This window comes from Erinaceus europaeus, chromosome 3 (assembly GCF_950295315.1).
Source record: "Erinaceus europaeus chromosome 3, mEriEur2.1, whole genome shotgun sequence".
Classification (NCBI taxonomy): Eukaryota; Metazoa; Chordata; class Mammalia; order Eulipotyphla; family Erinaceidae; genus Erinaceus; species Erinaceus europaeus.
The window spans coordinates 59130322-59155053 of NC_080164.1; the positions used below are offsets into that span (position 1 = coordinate 59130322).

The 24732-nt window shown below is 35.4% G+C and overlaps 1 protein-coding gene and 1 pseudogene across 4 annotated transcripts in view; both read right to left on the minus strand.

Annotated features, from left to right (window-relative positions):
* The window catches only part of VRK2 (VRK serine/threonine kinase 2), a 93283-nt gene that overhangs the window by 51435 nt on the left and 17116 nt on the right, over positions 1 to 24732 (minus strand). For all 4 annotated transcript variants that reach the window (XM_007533732.3, XM_060187239.1, XM_060187238.1 and 1 more), the window contains 5 exons: positions 16495 to 16544; positions 14871 to 14940; positions 13099 to 13186; positions 10600 to 10705; positions 9273 to 9365 (listed from right to left, as the gene is read on the minus strand). In XM_007533732.3, the coding sequence (XP_007533794.2) occupies positions 9273 to 9365; positions 10600 to 10705; positions 13099 to 13186; positions 14871 to 14940; positions 16495 to 16544 (407 nt within the window). The remainder of the gene's footprint in view (positions 1 to 9272; positions 9366 to 10599; positions 10706 to 13098; positions 13187 to 14870; positions 14941 to 16494; positions 16545 to 24732) is intronic.
* Positions 11085 to 11169, minus strand: LOC132537789 (small nucleolar RNA U3; annotated as a pseudogene).

Sequence of the window (24732 nt, forward strand, 5' to 3'; positions counted from 1 at the left end):
CTTGCAGCATGCAAGCATCTGTTTTTCTTCCTCTCTATAGCACCCCCCCCAATTTCTTTCTTTCCTATCAAAATAATATGGGGGGGTTATGGCTGCTGGGAATGATGGCTTCGTAGTGCTGGCAAAGAGTCTCAGCAATAACCTTGGTGGTAAAAAAAAAAAAAAAGAAAGAAAATAGCATGCATATTATTGCCTGTTAGAAGTGACTATAAACATTCACATGCTATAAAATCTACAGTACAACTCTACTCAGATGAATCAAAATCCTCTATTTTTACCAGCTATACCATCAAATAATATATAACATCACTCTGGGCATAATGCAATAGGGGCATGTGACTAGGATTAGACTTTACCTACATTCCACAAAGGAAATGCTACTTTTAAATGGTAGTGGTATTATGTGCACGTACCGTTAAAGTTCTCACAAACACATTCACATTCTAGCTTACAAGTAACTGTGATTGATAAATGGATTATGTTAGAATTCCCTCTAGCAAACAGTGAACAAGCAGCTTTAATGAGGCTTATGACCCTACACTATGGGTATCCCAGGGAATCTGAAAGTGAACAGTATGCCAGCAGATACAGGTGCTACAACCTGCTACCAGATCATTAAAAGTACTGTCTGAGTATAAACCTTTGAATGTCTTCAACTATGCATCAATAGCTAGAAAAAAAAATTAGAAACTTAAGAAATAATACTAACTGCACTAGCTTTTGGAAAACAGTTTTTCTTCAAATCACAAAATTTTAGAGTTAGAAGGAACTTTTTAGATTATGTGGTAAAAGATTTACATTTTATAGAGTAAAATGTTAAAGTTCACAAAGGTTAAATGATTTGCTGAAGACTAATTCTGCTCACTGTCGAACAAAGGATTTGTATGCCTGAAGCTCTACAGGCTCTAGGTTTAAATCCTGGTACACCATATGCCAAAGCTATGAGTTGCCTTGCTCTCTAATACTTAAATAAATTTGAGGCTGGGCAGGTGGCACACCCAATTGAGTACACTTGTTACTATGTTCAAGGACATGGGTTCAAGCTCCAGTCTCTACCTGCAGGGGGAAAGTTTCACAAGTGGTGAAAGTGGTACCAGGTCTCTCTCTCTCTCTCTCTCTCTGTCTGTCTTCCTTTCCCCTCTTGATTTCTCTGTCACTATTAAATAAAATAAAATAAATTTAGCAGCAACAAGAAGTTTTTAATATCACTTATAATCCAGAATAATCAAAAAGGGCTTTAGCTGATACAGAGAGAGAGAGAGAGAAGAAAAAGAGGAAGAGGAAGAAAAAGAGAAAGAGAATAAAAAAGAGAAAGAGAAAGAAAGAAAAGTAAAGAAACCTAAACCACAAACCACCTGTTCTGCAAACAGGCCACTAATGAGAGCCTGTGCACTACTGAAACAGAAAGACAAACCCCAATTTCAGTTAAACTGCATTAACTTTCTTCACAGAAAGATACAGCCAAATGGGCAATACCAACACCATATGGTATCATTTCATGTAAGTAAGGTCACAAACAAAGGCATACTCATTTTTCAAATACTAAATTAGCACTCATAAGCCTAACTTTCTAGTAACCAACTGTGAAACACCATATTCTGTTCCCAAGCCAGAAAGGTTTCAAACAATTTACAAAACTTGCACAAGATAGTGTAAGAGTATAATATCTACTTAGAAAGATAAGTTTAGAAACATTATTTTATTTAAGTAATGTAGCGTAATGCCTAGCATATGGTAAATGTTCAAAATTTTGAAATTGATTTATACTATATTTTATGAAAATATATCTCTTTAAGCAGATATTTAATAAATTTTCCTATTTTTTGTAGTTGCAGTACTGGAGCATTACACATGCATAAATTCACTATTCCCAGACTGACTTTTTCATTTTTTTCTTTTACTTCAGATATCAATATATAGATGGGGGAAAAAAAATCACAACACCAACTTGGTGCTGTAATACTCTCATGTGGTGCTGGGGTTCACTCATTCCTGCACGTCAAGGAATATAAGCTATTGGATGAGCTATTTTTCATCCCTAATTTAATTTTTAAAGAATTTTAGGGGGTCACATGGTGGCACACCTGGTTGACTGCGAACATTACAGTGTGTAAGGACTCAGATTCAAGCCCCCAGTACCTACCTGCAGGGGAGAAGTTTCATGAGTGGTGAAGCAGTGCTGCAGGTCTCTCTCTTTCCTTCTCTCCCTCCCCTCTCAATTTCTCCTTATCTCTAATTCAAAATAAATATTAAAAAAAGAATAAAAAAAAGAATTTTCTAACCAAACTACTATACTTTATGCCTTCTTCCACTGAACACAGTGTTATCATCAAACTATTTTTTTTGTCAAAACTAAAGATTTTAAAATGATAATAGAGATAATATAAAGAAATGCAGATTTTAAAATAACAAGATGTTTTTCATAGAGGAAACTGGATTTTTAATAAAAATACTGATGTTGAAAGAAGGTGTATAAATGGTGTTTACTATGAATCTGCAAAATTCAAATTTTATTTGAAGATTATGAAATTAGTTATTGAGAAGTGATTAAAAATCAATTAAGATACAGAAGAAAAGAAAAAAATAATAATCATAAGAGCTCAGGCAACCAATTCAGTGAGGTAGGATATGACTTGAATGCATGAGGTTCCAATTTCACTACCCAGCGCTGCTTACTGAGAATTGGAATGTGCATGTCTTCTCATGAAAAATAAAGATAATAATAGAAATAATAAATCTGTAAAAATAATCAATACAGAACAGCTGGACTCCCAATGAGGTGATCTGATTAACTTTAAGGAAAAACATATAATACAAAGTAGTATGACATTTTGAGAATTTGCAAAATAAAAGATTAAAATGTAAAGATAACTTCCTAATTTTCCAAGTGACCATGGAGAAGCAGCTGCCTTACCCTAATATCCTGGCCAACTAGTTAAAGCAACAAAAATCACCTAAAATATGCCAAATTAAAACCGGGAATTTTTCAGAAACTAACAGCCAATTCAAGAAACTACAGACACAAATGAAATAACTCAGAGATTATTTCACCAAAGAATTATAAAACACAGAAAAAGAAAATCCAAATACAGCTGCACACTGTGAAGGGCACATTGAATGCAAATTAGACTCAGAGAGCAGGTCTAGGACTAAATCAGGTTGTGAACAGACTCAAACTATTAGCTCTAGAAGACACAAATACCACTCTATGTGAATTTAATAATATTGGAGAGGAAAGATTTAGAAAAAGTGAAGCACTTCTCTATAAAACAGCAGATTCCATCAAAAAGATGAATTTGAGAGTTATTGGGATCTTCAAAGAAAAGGATCAGAAAACATATTCAAAGAAATTATACCAGGGCAATGTTCAAAACACCTGGGCAATGTTCAAAACATAAATAATCAGAAAACTGGACGAACCTCTAACTTCCAGAATCCAAAACAGTACACATTAAGACACATCACAGTAAAACTATCCAATAGCAGGATAAGGAAAAAAAAAATAGTGTAGGCTGCTAGAGAAGGGAAGAATCTGATCTACACAAGTAGAATTGCTATCAGGCTTTCATGAGATTTCTCATCACAAACCCTACAGGCAAGGAGGAGTGGAATGACACATTCAAAGAACTGAAAGATAAGAACTGCCAGCCACAAATCACGCACTCTGCTAAATTAACCTTCAAGGGGGAAAAGTAAAGATGTTTTCAAACATTTAGAAACTGAAGGAATTCACCACTACTAATCCTACCTTGTAAAAATTACCGAGTGGAGTCCTACATGAAAAGAAGAAGCAAAAATTCCAACTGTTAGTGATGTGCTCATTAGTAGGAAACATACATCTGAAAGAAAAAAAAAAGCTCCAAATAACAAGTTTATACAAAGGACACACTCAAACACTAATTTGAAGGGCTATATGTACCCCAATGTTCACAGCTGCATTATTCACAATAGCCAAGGAGTGAAAGCAGTTTAAGTGCCTGACAGATGACTGGATAAAGAAGTTATGAGATATAAATTCCATGGAATACCACCCTCCAAAAAAAAAAAAGATATTTTGTCTTCTGGAACAAAACTGAAGGTGACTATGCTTAGTAAAACACATGATGGTTGCAGTCATGTGAAATCTAGAGAACTGATACATATGAACTTGCAAACAAATAAACAAAAACCCAAACCAACAAACAAAAAGAATCAAGAAAACTATTTGTAAGACTTATGAGATCTACGACAGTCATCTTTGGGAGGTGGGAAGGTGGAGACAAAACTTTAGTAGTGGGTAATCTCACAATCCTGTAACCCACTATTAATCACAAATAAAAATGAAAATGAACATATCGGAGGTGAGAGAAATAACTCAGATAAAAGAGTACAGGGTTTCCAAGTGTGAAGCTCCTGGTTTAATTCCAGTACCACTGGATACATTGGAGTAGTGCTCTACTGTCTTACTCTCTATGAAAAAAAATGTTTTGCTATTGTTGTTGTTGCTGTTGTTTGTTTTTATCAGAGTACTACTTGGTTCTGGCTTACAGTGGTGCAGGGATTCAACCTGGGACTTTACCTCTTTGACTTTCACAATTTATAAAGTCAGTCCTTACAACTTACAAAGGTTAAATGCCAACTTTTGTTATTCTCTTTTGGCAACACATCCAACAAATCTCCTTTTAAATTTTTAATCTTTTTCCTTATTAAATAAGTATTGCTAAAGTTCCTTTCTCCACATTTTTTCAAAACATACATGAAGGAGAACTGACACTTAAATCTATAATTCTAGGAAAGTTTCTGGAAATATAAGGGCTTATTTATATATTGATGATGTTTGCCAGCAGACAGGAAGGTGGTTCAATGTAGAGCAAATGTATGAGATGCTAAGTTTGATGCCAGGTACTATATATGCTGGAGTGTTTCTCTGGTTCTCTTTCTCTCTCTCTCTCATTAAATAAATTTTTAAAAAGTAAAAAGAAGGGGGGCAGGTGGTGGCAACCTGGTCAAGCACACAGATCACCATATATTTGGTTTTGAGGCCCAGTTCCCTGACAGTAGGAAGGAAGCTTTATGAATGGTGAAACAAGTACTGCAGGTGTCTCTCTGTTTCTCTCCCTCTTTATCTCTTCCTCTCATCTCAGTTTCTCTCTGTCATCAAATAAGGGGGAAAAATCAGTGGCCAAGAGCAGTGGATTCATAGGTAGTGCTAGCAAAGCCCCAATAATAAACTTGATTGAAAGGAAGGAAGAGAGGAAGGAACTCAATCAAAGAGTGTTTTCATTTTTCAGCAAAGCTGGGACCTCAAACATGTGATTTCACCACTCTTAAGTCACTTTTTCATTCAGATAGGGCATGGATAGCCAGTGGGCTGTATAGAGCTCTTGAAATAATTCTGGTCTAGCCCTAGCAAAGCAATCACAGGTGGAACTCAAAATGTAATTAATATAGGAGCCTCTTTTCATAGCAACAATAAGCACTTGTTTTAAGGTGAAATTTTGCATGGCCCACAAATTGTTATGAGTAACTAAATGGCCCTTGGAAGAAAAAAAAGGTTTCCCATGCCTTTCCCTTGATAGAAGGATGCAGAAAGAGATGTAGACAAAGACACCATAGCCCTAAAGATTCCTACTACTTTTACACAATACCTCGCATGTGGTGACAGGACATGAAACTGAGTTGCAGAGATGGCAAGGTACAGGCCTTATCATGTGAGCTCTTTCTACTCCCTGAACTAATTTCTTAAACATATTTTTACTTATATTAATGAAAGAGAGAGGGAGAGAGGGACAAAGGGAGGGAGAGAGAGAGAGAGAGAGACCAGTGTGCGTCTCAGTTCTGGGTCTGGGGTGTCAACCTAGGACCTGAGAGTCTTAGGAATGAAAGTCTTTTTTGTATAACCCTTATACTGTCTCCTCAGCCCTAAACTAATTATTTTATTTCTATTCAACCATCTTGAAAAGTTTTATATACACAAAGGAATACTACAACCATGTATAATTCTTGAAGAACCTAGAAGTTTAGCTTCATTTAATCAAAAGATGACTAGGTAATGTTGACCAAAGGATATGAGTATTTGTTATATCTGATTATATCTAAGTCTTAAGACAAAGCTGTCGATAAATGAATATATAAGTGATATATGGTATGACAAAATTGTCCAATCAAAAAGAAAAGTAAATTGAGTTAATTTAAGTAAACATCAGTAGGTAGAAGAAAAATAAACTGACAAAAATATCACAGTAACAGTAAAAGGTTAAATTTGGAAGGAAAGGCTAAAAGTCTTTTCAAAAGACTAGAATATCAAGGTAACCATTATAACAAAAGGCACATTTAAATATAAGTTCAAAGAAAACAAAATACGTGGAGAAATATTTCAGTGTGTTAAGAACATGAAATGCATGCCTGAGGGCAGATTTGGTCCCTGACACTGCCATATGCTAGAGCCGAACAGTGTTTTCTTGTCTCCCTTTCTTCAAACAAATAAACATGCCTCTTTAAAAGCAGCAAAACAAATGTAAGTAATGAATATTTACTAAAGAGCACAACAATGATCTTTATAAAACAGAAGCTACTTCAGTGGCTAAGCAACTATAAAACTAGAACTTCTTCCTTCTGCACTCCAAAAAGAATTTTGGTTCATACTCCCAGAGGGGGAGAAATGTTATGAGAAGACGACCAGATGGTTATGAACTACATTTCTACCAGGGCCCATATTTCTGTCACCAGGAATCTTTGTTTTTCTATCACTGAAAGGGAAGAGAATCTAGAAAACACCAGGAAAAGTTGGGCATTGCTTCACTTATCAGAGAGAGAAGAAAAAGGGAGGACATTCAGAAGTAGAAATAGGTGCAGGTGTGGCTTAGAAAGGAAGTGAAGGCATGTCCATAGAAGTGAATAAAAACGGGTAAAAAATACAGATATAGACATATAAATATAGGTAGATAAGGACATAAAGTCAACCCATTTCTGTAACCTTGGGAGAATTACTATGGTTTCTGCTGGAGGGGAGTGGGGACATAGAATTCTGGTGGTGAGAATGGTGTGGAATTAGATCCTTATTATTATTTAATTTTGTACCTCACTATTAAATCACTAAAGAAAAAAAAACTATAGGAGAATCAAGGAAAACAGACTGAAACACATTAACAATAAGCCTTTCAAATATTATTCTCTCTGCCAACTAGACTAAGTGGGTAAAAACCAAACATGAATATGACATAAATGTTAGAGTCAATAAGTTAAGTTGTCTATTAAGCTAGGAGACTTTTCATCCTGAAAATAAAGACAGAACCATGGCAAACTGAAAAACCTAAAACAAAACAAACAAACAAACAAAAAAAACCAAACAAAAAACCCCTGGTCTTTTACATCCTCTCAATTTAATGATTATTTTACATAAAAAATAACCTTTCTTTTATTTATTATTATTATTATTATTTTGCCTCCAGGATTATTGCTGGGACTCGGTGCCTGCAGCACCAATCCACTACTCCTGGAGATTTTTTTTTTTTTACCCCTTTTGTTGCCCTTGTTGTTTATCATTGTTGTAGTTATTGTTGTTGGATATGACAGAGAGAAATGAACAGAAGAGGGGAAGATGGAGAGGGGGAGAGAAAGATAGACACCTGCAGACCTGCTTCACCGCTTGTCAAGCGACTCCCCTGCAGATGAGGAGGCTGGGGCTTGAACTGGGATCCTTGCACTGGTGCTTGCACTTTGCGCCAAGTGTGCTTAATCCATTGTGCTACCACCCAAGCCCCAAATTTAAACTTCCTACTGCACTTTTTGCTGAAGGACTAATAGAAACCTACTAAAAAAGAAAATTTCATGAGATGCAATATCCATGAGGTACAATACAAAGCAGTGACCAGTGGAAAACATAAATCATAACCACCAACACTTATGAGTGAAAACAAAATAATGAAAATATTTTATATCCTCAGTTGAAGACCAAGAAATGAAGTTAAAATCAAAACAGCACAAGAGGGTTGACAAAAATTAACCGTGACTTAATAGCCATAGTAAATATAAAATTGATAAATTTTACCACTTAAAAGTTTTAAGTCACTTTCTACATGTTAATATAATATCACAAGCAAAATCAAAAAACTAAAGTCCTAGGTTCAATCTTAGCACCACCATAAGCCAGAGCTCTCTCTGTATATCTTGCTCTCTCTAAAAATAAATAAAATATTAAAAAAAGAAAACATTAAGTGCTTTCAAACATGTTAAGCAGTGGAATCAATAAAAAACAAAGAAAAAATCTTTAATAAAGACTAAAAAGAATCTAATGAAGGAAAAAAAATCTAATGAAGGGCTAATATAACTTATATCTAAAGAATTCTTCAAAAGTCAATGAGATAAAAACCAAAAACAAAGTACAACAATAAGACAACAAGGGCAACAAAAGGGAATAGATAAATAAATATTTTTTTAAAACCCAAAAACAGACAAATAAAAAATCAATAGAAAGTGAGCAAATTACAAGAGTAGATACTTCACCAAGACCAAAAAGATATTTAAAACTGGCTCTACTTGTAAAAAAGGAGGAACACAATGGTTGGTTTTACACTCTCCATATATATAGGAAACTGGATAAAATATATGTCTTTGGGTACTAAACAGGCAACACAGGACTGATCCCTGATAAAAAAAGAAATGATTAAGTGTACCCTAAAGATGCCCCCAGTTTTCTGTTTGCTAACAATTCTAATTTCACAAACAAGAGGGAAAACCCTAACTATAGTATAGTACTTCCATGGTGGGGACAATGACTGACTTCAGAGAGGCTTCAAAGGAAAAACTCAGAGAAGAAAAAGCAACATGGACATTAAAAAGGTTCCAGAAATCTGTGCAATAGTCTCCCTGAATTTTCTCTACAGGATACAAGTGGAACACCAATGGAAAGTGATAATGACACTGATAAGAAAATAAGCTAAGTCAGAGATGCAGAAAACACCTGCAAACATACATCCAACAAAGGGGTCTTATCTTCAAACTATCAAAATATACAGTTCATTAAGAGAAGCAACTGAAAATAGGCACATTCACCAAAGAAAATAAGTAGAGAATAAAATGCATGAAATATGCTCAAAACTTTTAGTCATTAGAGATAACTGACACAAGTTAAAACATATAATGTAAAAGCTAAAGTTAGTTTATTCCAAGGATTTAATTAGATATGCAAGATAAGATAATTCACAACATAATTAGGTTAATTCCTCTCTTGAAAACTCTTCTAGTTTCTTTGAGGACCCTTACTGAAAGCAAATGCTTAATATTATATTTACCCGGTCTGGATTTTCATAACCCAAAAGTATATTTGCAGCTTTTATATCACCATGAACATATTCATTTTCATGTATATATTCCAGCACATCCAACTGTGAAAAGAAGGTGATAAAAGTTTATGTTGTTGTCCATTTAAACTTCAGGATCCAGTTGAACATTTTTGAATACAGAATATGACTTTGCATTAACAATGATAAAGTAATACTTTTCACAATTACCTAAAATATCACAAGAATTAGTCATTCATTGTGGGGAAAAACTGAATTAACTCATTCTCAAATACTAAGTTTTTGGGTTTTTTTTTGCCTCCACAGTTAATTACAGGTATGGTGCCTACACTATGAATCCACTGCTCTTGGAGGTCATCTTTTTTCCACTGTTGTTGCTGTTACTGTTGTTGTTGCTGCTGGATAGGACAGAGAGAAATCAAGAGAGATGGGGAAGACAGAGAGGAGGAGAGAAAGACACCTGTAGACCTGCTTCACAGCTTGTAAAGCGACTCCCCTGCAGGTGGGGAGCCGGGGGCTGGAACAGGGAACCTTCTGCCAATCCTTATGCTTCGCACTATGTGCACTTAACCAGGTGTGCTACTGCCTGGCCCCCAATACTAAGTCTTTTAATTGAATCTCTTAATGGGAAAAATTTGAAAATCAATATTCAGCATGCTCATGCTCCTGACAGTCTACTGCCAAAATCACACTATACAGAGAATAAGTCCTCTGAGCCTTATGTTTTATATAGACATTTGCTCAGTTAGCATTGTTGGATGGCAAATGAATGAATGGAAGGATGGGGGGAAATTAGCAAGTTGTGTCAATAGCTGCCATATCACAACAAAGTAGTTTCATTCTACTCAAAATGAAAAGTAAAATGGACTTTAGAAAAACCGAGCACAATATTATAAAACAAAACATGTGCATGGGTGCTATTAAGATTTCATTGTTTTGTATTTGGCATTATATTTATCGCCCTAGTAAATATTGCTGACATCCCAAAATCATAATGAAATCTTCATAGCACCACTATACTATAAAATGTTTAGTGTGGAAAATAATATACTTTGCCAAAGCTTGCATTGTTTTAAATATAACTGACAAAAATAGAGACTTCTATAGCAATGCGATCTTGTTCTGATATGTGAAAAGGCTTTGAGGAGAGTCCACAGATATTAATCTCACCAAAATAGCATCTATGTTCAATAATGGGTATTTCTAGGGCAGTGATCGTTCTCTACAAATCCACGAAGAACAAAAACTTGTATTTTGCAACAAATAAAAAATGTGAAAAATGGAGCATGTAAAATAAGTCAATCCCAATCCTTCTTACCATTCGGATACCTAGCTGCAGGACCGTTGATTTTTCAAAAGTACCGTTCTGGTCTGAGATCTTCTGTAAATCTATTCCTAGTCTTTCCATTACCATAAATCTGTAACTATAAGGAGACATCAAAGGAGATTTTAAATAGCTATGCTTGAAACAGTCTATTAACAGATTTGAAAAAGAAACAATATTCCCAACTTAATATACACAATGAAGTGTGCTACAGTCTGAACTCTTAATAAGTGAATGCATATTTAAAATCTTGCTGCTCTTTTGCAAAAAAAAAAAAAAAGACACTACCCAGCATTTACTGTGTTAAGTGTTCCATAGACAGAGAAACACAAGCCATTCATACTAGCTTAGATAATAACAAAAAAACAGTCTTCTAAATTAAATAAGCCCAAATTTAATTTATTTTTACAAAATCAGCTTTTGTCACATGGCATTGAACAAGTTATTGATTCATACTGAAAAAGTATAGTTATGCTTTCGGTATATACCTTTAAAAAATGCACTAGCCAATTTTCCCCTTTTTTAGTAACAAACTATAGAAATGATCCCTGAAAGTATAGTCTTCCTTTTTTAGTATATTGACCAGTATCTGATAGGTGCACTATTTCATCACTTCAGCAACAAATCTGTCAGAAACAAGGTCTCCCTCAGTGCAGAGGGGAGCCAGATTCAAATCTTGTTGAGGAGGAATTATTCTGATGCAGTCTCCGCCCCCAGGTTTGACCACGCCCCACAAAATCCTAGCAGTGCCCCCTTCAACCAATCCTGGCCCCACACATCACCCCTGGTTGTCACCCAATAAAAAGCCCCCTCACCCCCCCCCCTCAGCTCCCCTCTCTTGCAGATCTCTCTCCCTTCTCTGGCCCGTGGTCAGGTAGTGGGGACGGCCATTGTCGGCTAACTCCACGTGGCCTGAGCAACCCCCCCCATCTTATAATAAAGATTTGTGTACCCCCTTGCTTCCAACTTCCTCTCTCTTTTCCGTGGTGCAGCACTGGACCACAACAACAAAATCTAGTCAAAGTGCATGGCAAAGCAGACACTTTCTCAGGTGAGTTATCTTGCTAGCCCTAACTCTACCTTTTCTTTTGCTTAGTTTCTTTTCTCCTCTCCTCTTTTCTTCACTTCATTTTCATGCCATCTAACAGTTCCTATAACACATTTAAGTGCACACACACATGGTTTTTGTCTTTATTCACAAAAAATGTGATCTTCTATACACTTTTATTCACCATACATTTTTCAATAGTGCCACTGAAATAATTCCTTTTGTTTTCATTTATAATATTTAAGGATTGCTTTAATTAAACCTAGAAGCCTATTTTTTCACCTAAGAAACAGATAATACTACCTATCCTAAAGAGTTTACTTAAAAGGCAAAATTAATTAATCTTTACTTAAGCAACTGAAAGTATATTCTCTTTCAATTACTGATCCACAATGAATGCATGGATCATTTATAAACAATTATTAGCCATATTTGGTGATTTTGAAGATACTTCTATGAATTCTATGTTGTGGCTCATCTCCAGAGATGAGTTTAATAAATTCTCCTCTTAAGTAGTAACTTTTGCTATTAACTCTAAAAGCACAGTATTAAGAAAGTGTTGATTTACAGGATTTTTTTTTTTTTTTGGTCACCAGAGTACATTTCCACATTTCCCCATGATAACTATCAGTACATTTCACCTTCAATCAAATTACTCTTTTTCTGGCCACCAAGGTTATCACTGGGCTTGATGCATGCAGGAATCTACAGTTCCAGTGGCCTTTTTGACAGAAGGTAAGACACCTACAGAACTGACCTACCACTTGTGAAGCTCCTTCCCCATGCCCCTGTGGGTGAGACATGGGAGTCTGAACCTGGATCCATGAGCACAAGAACATGGGATATTACTTTTAAGATTAAATTATAAAAGAATGATTTATTTTTGAATGAATGCTTTTGTATATGTGTGCTCTTGGTTTCCCTCTATGCTCCTGCCTCACTGTTCCCAACTTTCCCAACTCTCTCCCCACTCCCTCCTCTTGTCTGCTTTCATTCCTGCCCATATTCCCCATCTCTCTCATGTGTCACCCTGTCACCTTTCTCTTGGAGAGAAAAACAGCTACCATGTCTTTTATAACATCTAAGCAGTTATTGAGACCCACATAGTGAGGAAGTGACGCCCGCCAACAACCATCAAAGTGAATTTAGAAGCCTCTATCTTAGACCTGAAAATATTAGTGACTTCAAAAGCACGTCCTTCACCAATACACTCATAAGATAACTGCAGCCTATCGTACAGTTGATTCTATTCTCAGATGTCCTGATCTAGAAGCAATCTAAGTAAGGCAGTTATAACAGATTCCTGGCCCACAGAAACCAAGGAATTATTACTTTGTCCTTATAAGTTACTAAGTTTTAGGTAATTTACTATGTAATAATGGGTAATGAATAGACCACATAAGCAATAGTTAAAGTATAATACTAACTGCAGTGATAACACTTACCTTCTTCCCTTAAATTCAGTAAGACCAGATCCATAGAATAAAGGAACTCCTAAATAATCAAGCTTTTTGAGTTGTATCCATCTTTTGACTATGAAGACAAATTTAAGAGGAAAAAAGGATGGTTTAGAAAGGAGTTGCTTACTTTTCCATAAATGCTAAGACTTACTTAGCTGAACAGAAATTAATTTCTAATTTTGTTTTAAGTCAAATGTATCTATCCAGTCGCTACATATTCTATATATATTACCTCTATAACACAAAAAGGCATATAGAAAAATTTAAACTAACCAATTTTAACCAAAGTAAAGCACAATAGTCTTACAAACCTATAATATTTCTATTATGAAAAAGCATTTCTATATCTGATAATTAAATTCTTGAATATATTATCTTTAACTACCAACAGATCAAGAGACAGCATTTTCTTCTCTATTAGAAATCAGAAACGATAACAGCAAAAATAGTAAAATTGGGTAGAAAATATGTTACATAGAAATGTTATGATTACATTTTAAGAAATCAAATCCACTTGAAGAACTTTATAGATTGCTTACTTTTTCACTTTCCTACTATATATACTTAATATTTAAGACAGCTCTTCTGATAAACTATCAAGTTTAATGGATTCTATCTGTCAATATGACATAGATTACACAGTTAGTAAAGATTATAGTCTTGATGTTTAGAAGGTTTTATTAAGGAAAACAGTTAATTACTGAAGCTAGGTCATCATTATTTTTTCTTAAATATAATGTAAAAGATTTAACTATTCTGGTCAGTACTGATATTACTTCTTTTACTAATTAGATCAAATATGTGTGTGTGTATAAACAGTGTTTTATTTTTCTTCAGCTCTGGTAATAATTCAGTTTGGATTCAAATCCTCTGAGAGCTCATACATCTGACATCTAACTCTAGTTAATTTCCCAACATCTAAGCTTAATATTCTTTTGTTTTTAATTTATATTGTCATTTGAGTTATCACTAGAACTTGATGCCTACACTATAAATCCATCATTTCCAGCAGTCTTTTTTTTTTTTTTCATTTCTTTTTACTTGATAGGATAGAGAAATGAAGAAAGTAAGGGGAGGTGTGTGTGTGTGTGTCAGAGAGAGAAAGAAGGAAATGTAGAGAGAGGGAGAGGGTGAGGGTGAGAAAAGTACAGCTCTGTTCCAATGCTCATAAAGTTTCCCCCTTGCTGGTAGGAGCCAAGGTTTTGAACCTGAGTCCATAAGCATAGCAATGTGTAAGTTCAACTGAGTGTCTCATCATCCAGTCCCTAAACTTAATTTTCTAAATTACCTTAATGTTCAGTCATTTCCAAACACCTTATTATAATTTATTTTATGACAATCTCTTTTTTACTTTACTGGTCATCTTAATATCTTTTCTTTACATCCAACCTATTCAATCTTTATTTCAAAAGAAGCAATTTATTCTTTTGTCTCCTACACTTATAGAACTCTTAGATAGCTTATATAAAGTATTAAATATATAAAGTAAATAAAATATATATAAAGATTATATAAAGTAGCAGAAACAACTTTGATATCATATGATGTATGCAATTATCTAGATTTGTATACCTTTTTTATTTTTATGAGCAAAACAGTGAACTATATCCTTTTACAATCAAATTTCTAATTGGAAAACATTTTGTGGATGGCTAGAAATAAATATTTATATAATAAATAATAAAGAATAAATAAATATGTATCAGTAGTTACTTTAGGAGGCACACAGAAAAAATGGTATGGTTAGTTTTACTTACTACAGTCTTTTTTTGCAGCTCTTTGATAAAATTTAAGTTCTGAAAATAATGGGCCATTTTCTTGATATTCCTGTAAAATAATTGTATTTATTTAATAAAAAGTCTAAGACAAAACAAGCATTTCACTTCAATTGTGAAAACATGAAATGTAAATATGTAATACCGGGCTGTTGGAAAAGTCATGATGTATTTTTCTATGCAAAAATGCATCATGACTATATATATATATATATATATATATATATATATATATATATATACATATATACACACACACACACACACAAAGTTGTTTAAGTATAGTATAAATGGTGTTTTGAGAGTTCCTGGAAGCTGCAGTAGCAGCCTGATGTTCAGGTCTTAGGGCCAATAAATAAAATTACATTACACTGAGAATAGGTAGAAGAGCACAAGTTATAATAGTGAGTCAGCTTCTGTCATAAGTTCATTCTCCAGCAATCAGCTTCCCAAGTGCACGACTCCAAGAGACTTCTGCTTCTGCAAATTGCCTCTTAAGTCGCTTCCACATCTTACATACTTTTTTTTTAATCTCTCCTTGTTATGTTGTGTGCTTATGCTAAAATGTCTGCTAATTACACTCACATGACCCTGCCTTCCTCTTTTTATTGGCTTTATCAGCTGTTCCTAATACAACAACCCAATATTACTTGAATAATTCGTTGTGTAACTAAGCACCATTAAAATCTCTTAAGGATACTAAATAAACTTTAAAAGAACTTCACTTTAAATTTTAACATAACATAATGCTAGTACTATCTCTACAAAATGTTACATGTGAATAACTTAGTAAAATCACTGAGAACTGTACACACAACACCCAGTGTGTAACCAGTGAGTCAGGGTGAGCACACTGCTAACAACCCTAGTGGTTCATTCACACCTAATACCTTCAGAGTATTAATATAGCAATGCTATTTTTCCTTTTTCAAATTTGTTTTTTTGCTACCAGGGTTACTAGGGCTCCATGCCTGCATGATAACACTGTTCCCAGCAACCTTTATATTTTCTTCCTTTTTCTACTTGATAGAGGGTTTAGAAGTTGAGAGGGAGAAAGATGCAGAGAGAAGAAACACTTACAATACTGCTCCAATGCTCATGAAGCTTCCTCCCTGCAGGTAGGGAGAGAGGGGTTGAACCCGAGTCTTTGAACATGGTGTCATGTGGACTCTACTGGGTGTGCCATCATTGGGTCCACATTTTTAAAAAATCCTTACCATATAGACTAGGAAAGAAAGGGGGGGGGGGCAGGAAAATAGCTCACTTGAATAGTGTGTTGCTTTGCAAAATGCATGACCCAGGTTTAAATATTGTCTACTGAAGGAAGTGTTACTGCTACAATCTGTTTCTGTCTCCAAAAAAAAAAGTCAGCCTGGAGTGGTCAGCCTTGGGCAACAGCAAAATGAAAGGGGGTAGAGACAGTTAAAAAAAAAGAAGCAAGGATGACGTATGTCAATAAAAATGAAGATTTATAGTCTTTACATTTTAATGAGAAATATTACACTAGGTTTCCTGGTAAGAAAATTATTAAAATGAGAAACATTATAAAAATAAGATAAAAAGAAAAAGTCATATGTAGAACACAAATTTTAAGAATGATACTTACCACTTTTATTACATGTCTTGCATCTTTATCAAGTTTGTCTGCAGGGAAAGCTACAGGAAAAACATAGAAGAAAAATATTTGTCTTGAACTACTGAATATTGACCTTAACACTGGCACTGTGTTAATCATTTTACATGTTAGTTTATTATAATTTCCCAATAACTTTTATGGTAGGTATAATTTCCACTTTACACAAGAGCTTACTAAGATCTGACAGGTTTAATAAGTGTTCACTAAGATATAGCAGATTGGGAATTGGAAATCAAATTTGACACCACAGCTCATATTCTTTAACTCTAAACCTTACTCAAATATTCAAACATGGAAATTAACAGATGATATTAATCACATAAATCCAAATGTAGGGGAAATATTTTCTAGATACTTAGCATCAAATCCAATAAGAGGATATAGAAAATTCATTAATTCAATTCTATAAATTAAAATCAATGATATTTCTGAAATGAAAACTGATTCTTTTTAAAAATGTAGTTCCAGGGATCAAACTGAGGTCCTTAGACACATGAAATGTGTACTCTCAGTCACTTCCCCAGTCTGAAAACAGATTCACTTTAAGTTTAAAGTTCAAGATAACTGACAAAATTCTATAGTAAGCCAAGTTAGAATGATAATAAACTCTTGAAAATCATCTGAGGCTTAAAAAACACATTTCTTGGGGGCTGGGCAGTGGTGCATCTGGTAGAGCACATACCTTAACATGCACAAGGGCCAGCTTTCAAGTCCCCAGTCTCCAACTGCAGGGGGAGTTTCTCAAGTGGTGAAGCAATACTGCAGGTGTCTCTCTACTTCTCTACCTCCCCTTTTAATTTCTACCTCCATTCAAAATAAATATTTTTTGGGGGGGAAACACACATCTCATAGATCAATATAAATTTATCTCAACTTCAAGTTTTTTTTTCATTTTCTTTCTATTTTCTATCTGTAGCTTAGATACTTATCCAACTTCTAAAAATCCCAGTGTTCAATTTTTAGATCACTCCTTCCCTCCACATTACTAAATTATTAAAATTCCTATCTTCAAATCTTGGTAAGAGTCGACATACATATTTATCGGTACTGTGAAAGTCCAAAATTTTGTGATTAATCGAGTCACCACCTCCCAGACCACAGGATTTGTCAATTTTTTTTACTTTTTTTCAATTTGCTTCCTCCCCCCTTTGTTGCCCTTGTTGTTTTATTGTTATTGATGTCCTCGCTGTTGGATAGGACAGAAAGAAATGGAGAGAGGAGGGGAAGACAGAGGGGGGAGAGAAAGATAAGACATCTGCAGACCTGCTTCACCTGTGAATCGACTCCCCTACAGGTGGGGAGCCGGGGGCTCGAACGTGGATCTTTATGCTGGTCCTTGCCCTTTACGCTGTGTGCGCTTAACCTACTGTGCTACTGCCCAAGTCCCCCATTATATTTGCAAATGTGGTTAATCTCAATAAACCAGGGGTTGGGCAGTAGCACAACGTGTTAAGCGCACATGGCTTAAAGCCCAAGGATGCATATGGATCCCAGTTTGAGCCCCTGGCTTCCCACCTGCAGGGGGGTCGCTTCACAAGCAGTGAAGCAGGTCTGCAGGTTGTCTTTCTCTCCCCTTCTCTGTCTTCCCATCCTTTCTCGATTTCTTTCTGTCCTATCCAATAGCAACAACAAGGGCAACAAAAGGGAAAAAACAGCCTCCAGGAGCAGTGGATCTGTAGTGCGGGCACTGAGCTCCAGCGATAACTCTGCCTTGGAGGAAAAAAAAAGACAGAAACAAGTGCTGAAAATGTGGGAGAAAAGTGACATTTCTTTCTTTCTTTCTTTTTTTTTTTTTTTTTAAAGATTTTTTATTTATTTGTTAATGAGAAAAATAGGAGGAGAGAAAGAATCAGACATCACACTGGTACATGTGTTGCTGGGGACTGAACTCGGGACCTTACGCTTGAGAGTCCGATGCCCGATCCACTGCGCCACCTCCCAGACCACAGAAAAGTGACATTTCTACACTGCTGATGGGAGTGTAATAAATAATTGGTCCAACTCTTAGGGAAAACAGCCTGGAAACTTCTCAAAACACTAGAAATGGACCTACCCTATGACCCAGCAATTTCTCTCCTGGGGATTTACCCAAAGAAAACAAAAACACTTATCAAAAGTGTCTTTGTATATTTACATTCATAGCAGCACAATTTTAAACCACAACAACTTGGAAGCAACCCAAATGTCCAATGACAGACTATCTAAAAAAAATGTGGTACAGTTACCCAATAGGATACGATTCAGCTGTTAAAAATGAAGTCATCTCCTTTGCATCATTTGTATGAAACTTGAAGACATCATATTAAGTGAGATTTTACTTAAAAGAGAAAGACAAATACTGAATGATCTTACTTAATGAGTGGGACTTAATAAATAGGGATGGTGAGGAAGAACATAAAGACAAATGACTGGCCATGGCATATTGGAGCAGAACAAACGGCTGTGGGGAATAACAGGGAGGGAGGGGTGGAAAAAAACTTTGGGGTCCTGGTGCACTTCGAAACTGTATCAGGGCGGGGGAGACAGATAATGATTATGCAAACAGACTCTCATGCCTGAGGCTCCAAAGTCCCAGGTTCAATCCCCCACACCACCATAAGCAAGAGATGAGCAGTGCTCTGGTGTTTCTTCTCTCTCTCTCTCTCTCTCTCTCTCTCTCTCTCTCCTCTCTCCCTCTCTCTCTCTCCCTCTCAAAGAAAAAAAACCTGTATTCATGTGTCAATCAATGGTCAGTGACTGCACTAAAGCACTTTCTCTCCCCCCAATAAAAAAGATAAAAATACATGCATACATAAATACAAAATGATTGTACACAGAAAAAAACCCAAATTGATATGATTAAAAAATAAAAGTAGCCCAAACCACACAAAAAAAGGGAAATATGCATAAGCAATGATGTACCAGGCTATACCACAGGCCTAAAGGAGGCTACACTATTAAGTAACTAAGTACATGAGGGCAAAAGCCCTCTTAAGAAAAGGGCACATACAAGCAGCAGGAACTTTTATGACCTTCACATAGTTAAAGATAAAAATACACTACTCCCCGGGCCAGGCAGTAGCGCACCAGGTTAAGTGCATGTGGCATTAAGTGAAAGGACTGGCGTAAGGATCAGTGTTCAAACCCCCAGCTCTCCACCTGCAGGGGGAGTTGCTTCACAAGCAGTGAAGCAGATCTGCAGGTGTCTTTCTCTCCCCTTCTCTGTTTTCCTGTCATTTCTAGATTTCCCTCAATCCTATCCAACAACAATGACAACAATAACAAAGATAAACAAGGGCAACAAAAGGGAAAAAATAGCCTCTAGGAACAGTGGATTCCTAGTGTAGGCACTGAGCCACAGCAAAAATCCCGGAAGCAAGATAATAATAACAACAATAATAAGAACAACAGGGTGTTAGGGAGGTAGTCCACATTAGAGCACAATATTTGCATGTCTAAGGGCCCAAGTTCCTTCTCTGATATGTTAGAGCTAAGCAGTGTTCTGCTCTACTCTCTCATAAAAGTTTTTTTAGAGCACTGTTCAGCTTTAATGTATGGTGGTACTTCAGGTTCAATCTGGGACCTTGGAGCCTCAGTTGTCTTTGCATAACCACTATGCTATCACCCCAGCCCTCTCCAGTAGAAGTAAGTTCTTCAAAAACTAAAAATTGGTTCATAGTGGTATCTCTGTGGTAGAAGATATGCCTTGCACATTGAGGCTCTAGGTTTGATATCTAGCACTGAATAAAAACATTAAATAAATAGAAAATAAGTGGATTGATCAAAACTAGTTGGAAAAAACATTAAACATCAGAAAAGAAAATTATGTATAGAACTAATCCAACATAGTCATAAGGAGTGATTCTCCATAAAGACTAAAACTGTAAACTTGAAACATCTGATAATGTATCAATAATTACAATGAAAAATGGTGGAATTACAAGAAAAAAGAGAATAAAAAAATGATGAAAGAAAAATCATGGAAGATTTTAATATACTATAATAATGTATTTGCAAACTAACTAAAATGAATTTAGACAATAAAACTGAGTGTTATAATCTAAAAATCATTGAAAACTAGCTAATAATATTATCCTTAAACTAAAATTTTTTTTACCAAGTTTCCTCAAATAACAAAGGATGAAAATTACTGAAGCTACATTCTGTAACTAAGATGTCTGGTTCTATGGCTAAGAAGAAACCACAAATAAAAAGGGATACTTCTGAACTGCTGGGGGTAGTGTAAATTGGTTCAACCCTTATGGAAAGCAGTCTGGAGCACTAGAAACAGACCTGCCATATGATCCAGCAGTTTCTTTCCTAGGGATTTATGTAAAGAAAACACCTATTAGAAGAGATCTTTGTATACCCATGTTCATAGAAGCATAATTTGTAATCACCAAAATTTGGATGCAACACAGATGTCCAACAACAGATGAGTGGTTAAAAAAAAAATCTTTCATTTGTCCTTGTGAAGACTGTTGATATGCGGCAATTGGATGAAATTTCCCATATATGTTAAGTCCTTTATGTCTAACATACAGTTTGAGTTGTATGTTTTCTGTCTGGATGTGTACCTCTCTGTCCCTATCTATCAATAAACAGAACAAAATAAATTTCAACAAAAAATAGAAATTACAAAAAGAGAGTAGGTAATATAGTCTCAGTGTTGAAAGAAAAAAAAAAGCCTACCAAGAATTCTCTACTGGCAAGCCTGTACTCCAGAATTATCAGCAAAATAAAGTATTCTACTCAAAGACAGAAGTTTACAATCAGTATATCAGTCTTACAAGAAATGTTAAAAAGGAATACTTAAAAGCTGAAAAGAACACTACTTAACAGGTCTGACAGTGGTGCACTGGGTTGCATACACACATTACCAAACACAAGGACCGAGTTCAAGGCCCCAGTCAGTCCCCACCAGCAGAACAGAAGGTTCATGAGTGGTGAAACAATGCTACAGGTGTCCATTTTTCTCTATCCCTCCTCACCTCCTATTGAGGGAAAAAGGAAAAAAAAATTCTTTAGGAAAAATTGTTTTAGGTGAAAAAATAGTCTTTTTTTTTTTTGAGAGAGAGGTGGGGGAGAACAGAGAGACAGAGAGAGACCACAGCACTTAAGTTTTCCTTCACCAACTTCAAACATGGGTAATGTAGATGGCAAAGCAGCACACTGTCCCAGGAGTTATTTTGCTAGCTTGGCAAATAGTCTTATAAAAATGAAATCATATCAAGTATCCTTTCCAACTACAAAGGTATGAAAGTAGAAATCAATTACATGAACCCTGAAAATTCATAAATACAGACACACTTTAGAGATATTATGGGCTCAGTTCCAGAGCATTGCAATAAAGGGAAAATTGCAATAAAGTAGACACCACAATAATATGATTCATACTAACTTTGATTTCTCTGTCTCTACCAAATAAATAAACAAATAGTGAATGATGTCAACAGAAGTATTAGATACAAGGTCATCACAAATCTTCTAAAAAAATAAATAATGTACTATAGTTGATTATACTATACTGTAAAACTAAAATTTGTTTAAAGAACTCAAAGGTTCTCACAAAATAAGATTTTTAATATATACTTTTTTAATTGTATTGGGTACAGACAGAAATTGAGAGGGAAGGGGAAAATGGAGAGGGGGAAAGAAAGAGAAACCTGTAGCACTGTTTCACTGCTCATGAAGCTATCCCCTTGCAGGTGGGGACTAGAGGCTTGAACTCAAGTCTTTGCACATGGTAACATGTGAATGTAACCAGGTGTGCCACTGCTCTGGCCCCTTACAAAACTTATATATATGTATATTTACATGTAAGTTCTGAAGTGGTGTGATAATTCACTTGTGGGAAACATAATGCTGTACAATAAACACAATTTGTCAATTGTACCTCAGTTAGGATGGGAAAATATGTCCACATAATCATCTTCATATAAATGCTTTTATCATCTTTATGTATACAACTGTATACATTGAAACCAATCCATATGCCCTCCAATAGGTAAATGGCTATACACTGTGTTATACTACAGAACAGAATATTTCTAGAAATAAAAAGGATTGCACTACTAAGTCATAAAAAGATATGGAGGATCCTTGAATGTATATTGTTTAGCTAAAGAAACCAGTGTGAAATATCTCCATACGGTATGATTCCAACTATATGCTATTCTGGAGACTTCTGGAGGTATGACCATGGAATAGCATCTGCAGTATGTGACTACCATTTTCAACTAGTTAAAGCAATGAACAATCACCTGAAAACTCACCAAAATACAACTGAGATTTCTTAAGAAACTCACTTAAGCACAAGTGGGTGCACGCACACATGATCACTGGGTATCAAAGGGTGAGGGACTTAAAGCATTCTTAGAGGTAGCTGGTGCTATTCTTGTAGTTATACAGCAATACACATTATCTGCAGCAGAAAAAGGGGAAAATTTCTGAATACTTAATCTGTGAATGCAAGGGTATCAGTATATCAAACTGCTCATAAGTACTCACCAGTGTTTAAGAAAAAACCTAGCCAAGAACTAAAGCCATAAGAGCTGATCAGGCCCTAGCACCCAGCTAGGAAAATAAATCCTACATCTTTTTTCAGCATTTAGGAGAAAACAATTCTCCCATGCTGTTACTCCCCAGAAGATGGAAGCACAGCAGTTAAAGCCTACATTCACACCACAAGGACTAAACGGCTAAGTGGCATATGATAGATCTTCAATCCCGTTCCTCTTCCACAATATATAGACAGGGAAATCCAACACTGTAGCCAGAGTACCACCTGCTGGTTCAACAACAGAAGCCACACTAGATGTGCAAGCTTAGAAGTACCCAAATTGTGATGTCTGAAATTACAAATCATCAGACAGAGACCTAAAAATATTAGAGATAGAATTCATTATAAAAGCAATTCAAGAAACTATAAATATAAACCCAAATTCAAGAATTAAGAGATCATATCACCAAAGAGTTAGAAAACAGAGAGAAGAAAAAAACAAAACCGAAGAAAGTTCCAAACAGAGCTTCAGGGTGTGAAAGATACTTTTAATGCAGTTCAGATACAGATAGCTGGCCTAGGAAGTAAACTAAATCAAGTTGAGAATAGAATATCAGGGTTAGAAGACAAAACTATCACACTTTGTAAGTTTAAATTTACTTGGAAAGGTTTAGGGAAAATGAAGCACTTCCCTGTGAAGTAGACTCCAAATGTACGTTATTGGTATAACCAAGGAAGAAGAGAGGGAGTGAGGAGCAGAGAACATATTCAAAGAAACTGTGTTCCAGGAGAACATTGGATTCTCAATCATGAGGTCCTGAGTTCAAACCCTGGCAGCACATGTGCCAGAGTGGTGTCTGGTTCTTTCTCTCTCTGCTTATCTTTCTCATGAATAAATAAAAAAAAATCTTTAAAAAAAAAGTCAGAAACAACAAGTGTTCTTGAAGACGAGCTGCTCTTGGGGTAGAAGGGGAGAGTAGGAACTCTTCTACACTTTTGGGAATGTAAATTGGTTCTGTCCCTGTAGAACAGTCTGGAGATACCTCAGAACACTGAAATGGACCTACTCTATGACTTGCCAATACTTTTCCTGGAGATTTAGCTAAAGAACATAAAACACATAGTGAAGAGAACTATGCATACCTATGTTCATAGTGGCAGTATTTCTAACATTCCAAATGTGGAAACAACCTAAATATCCAACAACAGATGAGTAGTTAAGGAAGTTGTGGTATATATACATAATGGAATACTACTTAGCCTTAAGTTTTGCTGTAACAAGGATGTAACTTGAGGGAATGTGGTATATAAGCCAGAATGGTAAGGATCAATACTCCCCATGTTTCTTAAAGTGTATTATACTGCTTTTAGTATAGAGTTTTACTACTGTTCCTTCTAACATCTTCCTAATGCCTTGTGAGGTAAGTTTATAAGTGTCTGTTTGACATCACATGCCATAATTGCAATTGAATTGAAACACACAATTTTTTTATTAGAAACAAGATCAAGTATAATGAATAAGTTTTCTTGATATTCTCGAGACACTGAAATTAATAATCCCACATCACCCTAAACTTTCAAAACATGTGTTTAAGGTTATATTTTGTGTATTCTTTCCCTTGCTATGTACACATTCCAAAGAAAAAAGTGTACTAGTATAAAATACTAGCAATCTGAAATAGCTCTTCTCCACTAAAGTTATCTATAGATTTACCTCTATATGAAAT